A 12,030-nucleotide genomic window follows, 5' to 3' on the forward strand; every position below is an offset into this window, starting at 1 on the left:
GGTCCTGAAAGTTGATGGTTCCCAGGAATCTGAATGACTACACTGCAGCCACAGTTCTGTCTATGATGGTGAGTAGGGGGGAGTGGAGGGGGGTTTCTCCTGAAGTCCACTATCATCTCCACTGTTTTGAGCATGTTCAGCTCTAGGTTGATGGAGCGGCTGTTTGACATGAATTTCCCCAGTCTCACTAGCTGTTGCCTATCTGTCAGAAAGCTGGTTATTAAACTGACAGATTGAGCTAGGATCAGAGAGCTGGGTCAGTTTGGTCTGTAGGGCTGCTGGGACGATGGTGTTGAAAGCCGAACTAAAGTCACAAATAGGAAACGAAAGTCCACAAATAGGATCCTCACATAAGTCCCTGTTTTGTCCAGATGTTGCAGGATGAAGTGCAGTCCCATGTTTACTGCATCATCCATAGACCTGTTTGCTTGGTAAGCAAACTGCAGGGGTTCCAGTAAGAGTCCAGTGATGTCCTTCAGATAAGCCAGAACCAGTTCTGGCTTATCTGAATTCCACACATTCCCAGTTTATCTGGAATGTTAAACGACCCAGAATAAATCTTGTCACATTGCAGCATCCTATACTTTCAGGAGGATTGGCTGTGTCATATTATTTGTAATTTAAATTTAAGGCTCATATATGGGTTGATCCTCAGTCTAAAGCTGGGGTGTCCAAACTCGGTCCTGGAGGGCTGGTGTCCTGTAGAGTTTAGCTCCGGTTTGCCTCAACACACCTGCCTGGAAGTTTTTAGTATGCCTGTTAAGCCACAGTTCTGACTATGATGGTGACTGAAAATCGGCCCCTCTTGTCTCTCCAGTCGTCCAACTAGAGATTATTATTCTTCCATAAATCGAGGCTGATATGCAGGGGTGACCGTGCATTCTCGGTAGCTGCCTCTAGATTGTGGAATGCCCTGCCCCTCTGTATTAGATCTGCACGTTCACTATCTGTTTTTAAATCTATGTTGAAAATGTACCTTTTTGATTTGCCGTTTTGTAACTGATAATTTTCTACTGTACTCTTTTATAGTATTATTTTTGTTATTTTTTATTATTGTCTTATTGAAATGTTTTTATTGTTGTTGTTCAGCACATTGGTCAACCCATGGTTGTGTTTGATAGTGCTATATAAATAAAATTGACATTGACATTGTTAAGAGCTTGATTAGCTGGTTCAGGTGTGTTTGATTAGGGTTGGAGCTGAACTCTGCAGGACACCGGCCTTCCAGGACCGAGTTTGGACACCCATGATCTAAAGCTTCATGGAGAGTAATCGAAGCTGACAATGTTAAACCATGTAGGTTTAAAGATACACAGGAAATAAAAATTATAAATATAAATTTGGCCCGGTTGTGGACAATTCTATTAGGATCTGGAAAAGGGTGGAACATCTAATGGGAGGACCTTTCAAATTCTGTAACAACATACCCTTACGGCACAACTTACATTTTTTATTTGAAAATCAGCCATTTGTCCAGCCCTCTTGGTCTACATTGGGCATAAACACATGTGGTGACTTATTTGATAACCAAGTACTCTGCTCATTTCAAGAACTAAGATTGAAGTTTTATTTATCAACATTATCATATTTTGTATTTTTTCAGTTATGTTCTGCTCTGAAGGCCTATGGAGATCCTAGGGTTTACCCTATTTCCTCTCATCCTATGTGGGATTGGAACACACCATCCTCTGGTCTGCCCTCTGTTTCTTTAATATATAGTAAACTATATGTTCACACTGCAAAGCCTCTTTCTATTGAATCTATCTGGAATTGTGAATGAACAGATTTTGATTTATCGGTCGACTTGGAGAGGGTGTGGTCTAATCTAACTTTAACTTCTAAAACTTGTCTCATTGTCTTATCCATTTCAAAGTCATCAATAGAACATACATAACTCTTTACAAGAGGTTTATTTTTACTACAGCTTGATTAGATGTCATAGCCTCCTTAAAATAGTGACTTTTGAATGTACAACAGCACGATTGAATAAGGCTAAACATTGTAGCATTGATGCATGGCAATGCTTTACTTCATACATTTTGGACTATATAAAGGAATCACCATGAAAGTTTTTTTTTTTCTTTAAGATTGTAAGATTGAAATTATTGATGTGTCTGTTTCCTCCCCTTTCCTGATTTGTCTGTTTGAATTGATGTTGTACTGTTGAATTAAAAACAATAAAAAAGTTCACGAAAAAAAACGTTTTTTTTTTTTTTTATTAGTTTTGTTTGTACCCCTTGTTTTCTTTAAGGGGTAGGTTTAGGTGTAGGATTCGGGTAAGGGGATGGAAAATACAGTTTATACAGTAAAAAATTTTTTTTTCTAATTAACCCTATGGAGACTCCCCATAAACCACATATTCAAGTGTGTGTGTGTGTGTGTGTGTGTGTGTGTGTGTGTGTGTGTGTGTGTGTGTGTGTGTGTGTGTGTGTGTGCACCTAAAATGTAAATGCTGTTAGGCAGAATTTATAAGAAATTTTGTATAAAAAAGAATGACAGAAACTTTTACATACAACGCAGTGCTAGACCAGTGCATTTAGCACCTGGTTTTGCTGGATTGTGGGTGGTTAAATAAGATGCAGGATTTGTGCTGAAATAAAGAAACTGTGGAATGAATTCATCACTTTATGGTATGGTGATGTCAAGCAAAGTGATATTTTTGTTCATCATTCATCAACAATGAAAGCCAATCTGCCTGCTTCGGCTTTAAGTTAATGGCCTTTCTCCCACTTTAAGACAGTTTACTCATCTGTCAAGAGAATAACCATAGCAACATGTCTGAACCATCTGAGTTGATTCACTGGATACAGGGTGAACAGACTTGTTTCCTTATACCCAGTCCTACTTTGGAGTTGCTATTGTGTGCATTTTTTCTGCCTCCTTCTCCCATTTGACAACAAACAGACAGTCTCAGAAATGCCCTAAATTAACATGAAATAACACAAGTTTCTTCTCTCCCACAGCAACATTGATCCCAGAGTTGTTATATCACTTGTCCTCAATCCAAAATCTATTGGCCTTTCAGTGAATGTATAATTTCAATAGCACTACAAGACATGGCACCTCCTGAGACCATCACAGACTAAATTAATACCTCACAGAGTAAGCAATACAGTATACAGGAAATTTTGCCGTTCTATGCGGTTTATATTATACAATGGTCCATTCTAACACTGAGTGTTATTGTTACACTACTTAATATTGTACTGAATTATATGATTAAGATAGTGTGACTCTTAAGTATTGGGTTTTAAGAACAGTGCTTGTTTTCTGCACATCACAGTACGTATAGCAAAGGGCTTTCTTTGCGTAGCCTCCAAATAATATCAGTTAAATGTCACCACTCATGCTAAAACATCTACAAACCTTTGAAAAAAGCCAAGGGCACTCAATAAAAATTTTCATTTTCAATCCTACAACAACTGTAATGGTCATGGACTTTTATGTGTGATTCTTTCTGTTCCTGTACTCCCATCTTGTTTAGTTCCTAGGCTGCATTCAAGTAAATTTTTTTATGCTCTTCACTTGCACACTTCCCTCCATCTCATTCACTCGAATCAATGTCACTGATTACGTTGCATGAGTGCCCACTGCCCACTACTGGCAGAACCCATGGAATGGGCTTAACTGGAACGTCCGAAGCCCTTGATCACTTAGAATCTGAGTTGGTTTATTGTTTACATTTTACAAATTTTTCTTACATTTTACTTAAATTTGTTTGATGCAGCACTCTATATGTATATAGGTATGCTTGAGAAAAAAATAATAATATTTAGATATTATTGAGTTGTTTGGGGTGGGGATAAAATAAACATCACAATTGTGGTGCATTGTAGTCTATGTAGCGGCCTGAAGTGTGCATATGAAGCAGATTCCTTCAAAATTGAGGGGTCAAGGGTCTGTCCATATAAACTTCCCTCGTTCACTTCACGAAGTGGAACGCACCTCAAAATGGCAAGGGCAAGTGCTTAGGGAAGTTTGTGAGTGCGTGTCTAAATGTGGAGTGGAATGCAACCCTATGCTGTGTCTGAAATTGCTCACTCATTCACTAATCCCTATATAGTGTATGGCAGTTTAGTTCACTATATCAGAAAGGAGTGAACAAATAAATAAGTGAACAGATTCGGACAGTTGCAGTTATACATACCTCCGCGTCAGCTTTGTGGTTTCATCGATGGTATATAATTATTATTTTTTTTGTAATACTTTTATGTTCATAATCATTAAATGCTATTAAAATAACGTACTGAGAACAAAAATAAACACACATAAACACGTTATGTATTTATTATTTTTAGTATCTTGACACTCGCTCAAGCAGCGTTTTGAGCTCAGATAAGATGGTTGTAGAGCGTCCTCAGGTGACCGTTAATTTTACATCAGAATACACTACCTGATATTAACGAAAAAATTATCCACCAAATTATCATCATTTTTGTAAGTTAACAATGATGCCATCTCAGTAAATTAGTCAAATATTAAACTGAGTTATTGCCTACATAACATATTTTAATATAAATAATGTAGGAAAAACGTTAAAACAGAAATAATAAAGATGTAAACTTCATCTCTCATTCAAACTCGTTCGCTCTTGCTCTCGCTTCCAGCTCGACGCTACTCCGCATTGGATTGTGGGAAATAGTGCTTCAGCGAGTGTACATCGGTTGTACACTCGAAATCAGAATGAACTGTGGGTAAAAAGTAGTGGACAAATGTAGGGAATTAAGTAGTTCACTCAGAATTCGGACAGCACTACAAAATGCCTAGTTGTTCTAATTGCGTTATTCTGTTCACCTGTGTTCATAAATTAATTTATCATTACCTCTCTACTTTTTGTATAATTATTGCCTGTTCTGTTAAATTCATTGGCTGGTTATTGATGTTTGGTTCTTTTGTGTTTGTGCTACCCTCTACTCTTGGATTACTTGAGTCTATTCTCTGTGGGTTTATTATTAAAGACTGTTTTCTTGGATTACCCCTTTGTCGTGTGCTCTTTAAAGCACTGCATGTAACAACTTGTGGTCTAATTAAATTTAGTCGATCTCCCCCTCTGTTCTTGAGCTTCACAACCTTAAAATCACATTAATAGACCAAAAAGTAATGTCATTTCTTCTGACTCTGCCTCCTTTGAATTGCTAATGTTTTATCTGCTTATATGCATGTAGTATGAGAAAGATCTGCACTTGTATAACCTAAATGGGTCCTCACATCTAGAACCCAAACAACCTGATCTGGTAACCATACAGAATTTTCAACTAAAGTGAGATATGCAGACAAGAACTGGGAAGTTGAGGAAGAGCTGTCAAAAACTTAAAAAATAAAAGGTTGCACTGCCACATCAAGCCAGCTGTCCACTGAATTATGGATGTATCTTGGCTCCAGACTTTGCATCTGACTACCTAATCAACACAATTTAAATGATGTGATCTGTGACATTAGTTGCATTTTAATTATCTGACATACCCCTTGTTACCAACCCAAAACTAAAGACAACATTTATTTATAGAAGTGCTTCATTCATAAGCAATGGATCTTTAAAATCTTTTTGCCACTGTAAAAATAACCATAAAAACCATACAAATAATTATTTTCCCCTTTCACTCAGACCACCTACCTCCATTCTGGTATGCCTAATTTTCAAGATCCAATCAAATCTCTGTGAACAAAATCAAATTTTGCTCTACTTCTCATTAACTATCCTTTTTCACTTAGAAATACATATTACTGAGAGAAAAAAAAGTAATAACAAATAAGGTTGCAAATGTTATAACATGGTGACATGGAAACTTTCAAAGAAAAGTTTGGCTAAAGAAAAACAAACACAGCAAAGCAATCATTAAACATAAATAAATAAAAAAGAAAATTGCATGTAATAGCCAAAGCAAATACCTATTAATCAACTAAGTGACATTTCAGTTCAGTTAGGGTGTTTTGAGTCAACAAGGGTCTGTTTTACTAACAAAGCTCTCCTTTAGCCCCTGCTAAATCACTGTTCTCTCAAGACCTCGAATGTCACATTTGCATGTGAGACCTGAGGCTAGACAGCTTCATCACGTCTTATAGTTGACAACAACTCTTTTGGCTGTAACTGTACCTGTCTTGGATGATCAAACAGCAATTTCAAAGCTATAGTGTGTGAAAATTAATTGATATCCCTGACATTTGAAGATGTGTGTGCCTTTTTCAGATGACATCAGATACAAACCTTCTGTCTATCTGCATTCAATGTCAGCTCATCATTATCGACAATAAATCTCATGTCAACTAAAAAGAAAAGTAATTTTATTGGCAGAACAAGTTATTTCCTTAAAAAAGGATACTTGTTTTGAATGTTTTGAATGTGCATGTACTTAAAAAATAAAATAAAAAAATAAAAATATACTTTGAAAATTTCATAACTCTATTTCTTAATATAAAGGTTACAAAGTGCACTTTGCAATAATGTTGCATTTTAACAATCATTTGTTGTGCTTTAAAGAAGTACACTTATTTAAATGTGTAGACTAACATTCTAAAGCACATGAAAAATAAAATATTAATAAATAAATAAATAAACATTTGGCAGACGCTTTTATCCAAAGTGACTTACAATGCATTCAGGCTATACATTTTTATTTATTTTTTATCAGTATGTACATTTTACTAATGTGTTATATTAGTATATTTTTTATTTTCTAAATTGCAACTTCATTATTACATGTGTGTAAATTCCAATATACATACAAACATACATGACAGTTTCAACAGAAATTAAATGTATATTATATTTTTATTTATATTATAGTATATTTTAGTTTGCCATAAATGCTATGGACAGTACATTCTAACCAAATTTCAAAGATAATCAAAATAATTATTAATTTACATATAAAAACTGAAAGTATGCTGACACGGCTTACTTCAACATTGCAAAATAAGGTGCATATCCACATCCAGAAATTTGCAAAGTAATGGTTCATAATCAACAGTGATCATATTGGACAGTGCCATTTCTAGGCATAGGCAAGATAAGAGGTTGCCTAGGACGCCACCAGCTGAAGGGTCACAAATGAGTGCTCGTACTGGCACTACATTTAGCAAGGTTGTGATAAAGTGTGGCACTGTCACCTTGAAATACGCCTGCACTAGATCCTTGTTCTGTGGCTGTGTGTACGCAATGCAAACAAATTTGAATGTGACAAGAAACTGGTGTCTGAAAAGAATATATATATAAAATCCATATGGGGGGGGCAATAGGGATTTCCCCTAGGGTGTCAAATTGACTAGAAACAGTCCTGATATCGGAGCACCATTTATTTTTTTAAATGACAATCACAAAACAGCACAGAAGATAACAACAGATGTATTGCCCTCTTGTAATCTGTTATTGATGTGTAGCTACTTTGGGCGCTTAAACCCATGATGTATTTTCCAAAGCCCCTGAACTTTTTTAAGATTCACTCACATAATAATATAAAGGTTTAACTATAAATTATTCTAGTGGTAATGAATGTGACCATGTAAATATATATTTTAAGGGAACATTAAATAAAAAAAATTCAGTAAATACAGGATATTTAAGTTACTGATGCATTTAACTTTTTTTCTAACCCTAGCAATAGCCCTGATGTGGCATGTCTTTTTAGAAGCTGTGCTGCATCTAAATAATGATGGATGAATCTTGTTATTGAAGTTTCAGTATTATACTATTACTCTTCTGCCCTACAAAGCAAAAAGGCAGTAACTACGCAGAGTTCAGAACTGAGAAAAATGACTTAAAAGTTATCCTGTCATCCAGCCTAAGTAGTTAGTTACTGTACAAACAACTACTATTTTTCTCCAAAACGACACACATTTCAGATAAGATGTTTTGTCACATAACAAAGGATGCCTTGAATGTCATGAAAATGACAATAACAAATTTTTGACCAAAAATGCAGTTACTGCCTTTTTGCTTTGTAGGGCAGTATTATTATACGACTATTAATAATAGTATTATTATTATTATTATTATTATTATTATTATTATTATTATTATTATTATTATTATTATTTTCTTCTTCTTCTTCTTTCTTCTTCATATATTTAAATAGCTTTGGTTCCTATAAAAACAATGTGCAACCTGAAAGAAACTGAATTTAAACTACAAAGGGCTCAGAGTCCACTTTAAATTCCATGTACAAATGAATGCGAATACTTCAAATAATAAATAAAAAAATCACTGAAAAGGGCTTGGAGCTCTTAATTATGCTCTCCAACAACACCAGATTGGTCCATTTAACACACAGAAGCATGCCCCACTCCTTCCTAGATACAGTATGCCCAAGGTCCAAACACCATAGTCTCACAAAACCCTCTGGGAAACATGCATATCTATAAAAAACTACCATATAGTTTGACATCAACAATGTAAGTTGGGCTCAGAGGATTATACAGTATAACCTGCATTCTTATAACATGAAGCATTCCATTTAACTAAGTTTTGAAGCAAGGGAATTGTGAATATTGATTGATTGATTGATTGATTGATTGATTGATTGATTTTTTTTTTTTGTGTGACTCATACAATACAGATTTTTGTTGAGTGCTTGAAAGAATATTCACTATAAGAAGATCCCAAAATTGTCAGGCTATGATCAGGCTTCAACATCCTTTTGGATAAAATAAAATAAAATAAAATAAAATAAAATAAAATAAAATAAAATAAAATAAAATAAAATAAAATAAAATAAAATAAAATAAAATAAAATAAAATAAAATAAAATAAAATAAAATAAAACAAAACAAAACAAAACAAAACAAAACCTTTGTGGAAAAATGCTACTCCAAAAACTAATTTGCAACTAATGAGCAAATTATAAACTTTACATGTTTTCTACTATTTTGCACATCATGGCTGATAAAACTAGATTAATTAATGCCTGTCCCTGAAAACTCGCCACATACCTTTGAACCTGGAATTGCAGCAGACATTGTCATTCACTTTGATGGCACAGCTGTGACAAAACTAATGATTCTTTCACAGGCTCTGGAAGCAGTGGAAGTGCCTGCAGAATCACTAATTATTCTGATAAAACATGTCCTCCAAAATATTGACCATAATGCAATACAGAAAGTAACCTTTGAATTGAAGTTTACAGACAAAAAGAGGTACGGTCGTAGTAAATGTGCTCATTTGCACAAGCACATCAGCAGTGAGGTAATAGAGATGAGCGGGCCATGAGACTGCATTTTCCTGTAATATTTCAGTACATGGTATATGCGAGGATTTGTTACTATCTATCTATCTATCTATCTATCTATCTATCTATCTATCTATCTATCTATATATATATATATATAGTACAGACCAAAAGTTTGGAAACATTACTATTTTTTATGTTTTTGAAGAAGTTTCTTCTGCTCATCAAGCCTGCATTTATTTGATCAAAAATACAGAAAAAAAATGTAATATTGTAATATATTATTACAATTTAAAATAATTGTTTTTAAATTTATTATACTTTAAATTATCATTTATTTCTATGATGCAAAGCTGAATTTTTAGGATCATTATCACATAATGATCCTTTAGAACCTTTAGAAATTTATAATATATAATATAATATTATAATAATATATCTAATATGATGATTCATTATCAAAGTTGGAAACAAAAAAAAAGATGCTATGTTTTTAAAATATAAATATTTTGTAATAACAATATACACTACTGGTCAGTAATTTGGGGTCAGTATTTTTTTTTCTTTCTTTTGTAAAATAAAATCAATACTTTTATTCAGCAAGGATGTGTTAAATTGAAAAAAGTGATAGTAAAGAAAATATATTATTAGAATATATATTATTAGAATTTTTTTTTTTTTTTTAATAAATGCAGTTCTTTTTAACATTTTATTCATCAAATATATTAGACAGCAGAACTGTTTCCAACACTCATAATAAATCAGAATATCAGAATGTTTTCTAAATGATCATGTGATAGACTCGATGTTACATGTGACACTGAGGGCTGGAGTAATGATGCTGAAAATTCAGCTTTGCATCACAGGATGTTAAGTATATTCAAATAGTTATTATTTTAACTACTATTATTACTACTATATAACTACCATATACTATATACTACTATATAACTACTATATCAACTATTATTTTTAAGTTGTAATAATATTTCACAATATTACTGTTTTTTCTGTATTTTTGATCAAATAAATGCAGGCTTGATTAGCAGAAGAAACTTCTTTCAAAAACATTAAAAATAGAAATGTTTCCAAACTTTTGGTCTGTCCTGTATATATATATAGTTTATAATGCAGGTTTATATTATAATGTGTTGATTTGTAATCTGCAATCAGGTTTGCTATAGCTGCGATCTCATGTGAGTGACAAGTTACTGGGTTACTGGAGAGGAGGCATTATTCACTTGGTAATTCTGACGTTACGCTCACTTTTTCTGGGTCCAAATGCTTTCTGAGATGTCAAAAGTAAAAGGGTCCTTTTGCCCGCGTAGTTAGGGGCGTGATCAGCAAAACAAATACATGAATCGTGTATTAAAGTAAGCTTTACAACTTAAAATAATTGTAGCTACGACATTAGGATGACTGTTCTTATATATATATTTATATATAAATATATATATATATATATATATATATATATAAGATATACATAAATAAGATATATATATAAGATCCAGTAAAGTTTGCAATGCATTTGCATTTAACAGCCTGAATGTATAAATCTCCATAGCCTAAAATTTACAAATGCCATATCGTAAACATCTTATGTTTTTTGCGCAAATTCTCACTTTTAAACATCGCATTGTGGCTCAATGAAACGCTATAGCCTAGCAATGTTAAATTTGATTCAGACGAATTGCAAAGTCAATCTACTAGCAGACTATAAAAACCCGTAGAACCTCTTATGTGTACTGGTGAACTACCAGATACGGTTAGGAACAACCATTCGACTACAGGCGATCCATAGGCCTGTTTTTACCAACACACCGACTCTGAAAAAAGTTTATACCAACACGCCTGTGTGACGCAAAATACAACCCCCGGAGTCTCCTTTTACATGTAAATATCTCAAGATATAAAATAAAATAATGAACCGCGTTTTCTTCCGACCCTGCTACTTTAAGTCTGACATTTTGACGAATTAAAATAAACAAATTAATATATATATATATATATATATATGCCGTATGCAAGTTTTGATTTGGCTTAAACGCAAAGTCAACGTCCACCTAAATTCAAGGTCTAAAGGACTATTGTAGACATACCCAAGAAAAGTCATATTCCTGAAGGGGATAATGGCAATGGCACCCAGCTTATAAAACAGACTTTCAACTTACCGTGAGCTGCGGCAACAAAACCTGCGAAAAGCAGCAGGATCTGCTTCAGTGTGCCCATCGTGTCCGCTGTAATTCCACACAGCGCCACGGTGTCTTGCGATTTATTTTCTCCGATCACAGTAATGCATAGAGATCCAGCTTTGGCAAGAACATCTGACGCCTATGGCACACGGATTCATCTATATTAGCTCTCATATCACCGATAATGTCCAATGCAGAGACGAGACAAAAACTGAGGACCAAAACTGATTCCCTCGGTCCAAACAGTAGCGATAGAATGGAGCGATGAGGCAGTCTGCATCTAGAGGAAGGCGCTGGACTCAACCATATGAGATATACAGGGGAATATGGATGGAGATCTACAGTCTGCAGACTCTTGTGGGTCCACATAAAAATATCAAGTCATAAAGTCGCTTTTAAGGCAGCCATATTATTTAACAGGAACGATCAGAAGGAAAGCCTGCAACCAAAGAAAAAAGTAGATGTCTAATAGACTTTCTAATTCGAAATCTAATTTTCTTGAATCCAACATATGTTTTATATAAAACATTCTTATAGAAAGCTTCCATGTGTAGTATGATTCTCAGTGTAGAGCATCCAGTCCAAATGTATATAAAGAAAATATTTTTCGAATTTAAAAACTCATCGCGAATAAATGACTGAAAAAAAAAATTAAAACCTTGACAAATATTACT

General features: G+C 34.1%; 1 protein-coding gene across 1 annotated transcript in view; it reads right to left on the reverse strand.

The window, feature by feature from the left end:
- LOC132110975 (CUB and sushi domain-containing protein 1-like) overlaps positions 1 to 11,657 on the reverse strand; it is a 648,917-nt gene extending 637,260 nt beyond the window's left edge. Inside the window, exon 1 of the mRNA XM_059518126.1 lies at positions 11,336 to 11,657. Within this exon, the coding sequence (XP_059374109.1) occupies positions 11,336 to 11,393 (58 nt within the window). The 5' untranslated portion in view covers positions 11,394 to 11,657. The remainder of the gene's footprint in view (positions 1 to 11,335) is intronic.
- Between the last annotated feature and the right edge of the window lie 373 nt (positions 11,658 to 12,030).

This window comes from Carassius carassius, chromosome 30, assembly GCF_963082965.1.
Source record: "Carassius carassius chromosome 30, fCarCar2.1, whole genome shotgun sequence".
In the NCBI taxonomy this organism is placed as follows: domain Eukaryota; kingdom Metazoa; phylum Chordata; class Actinopteri; order Cypriniformes; family Cyprinidae; genus Carassius; species Carassius carassius.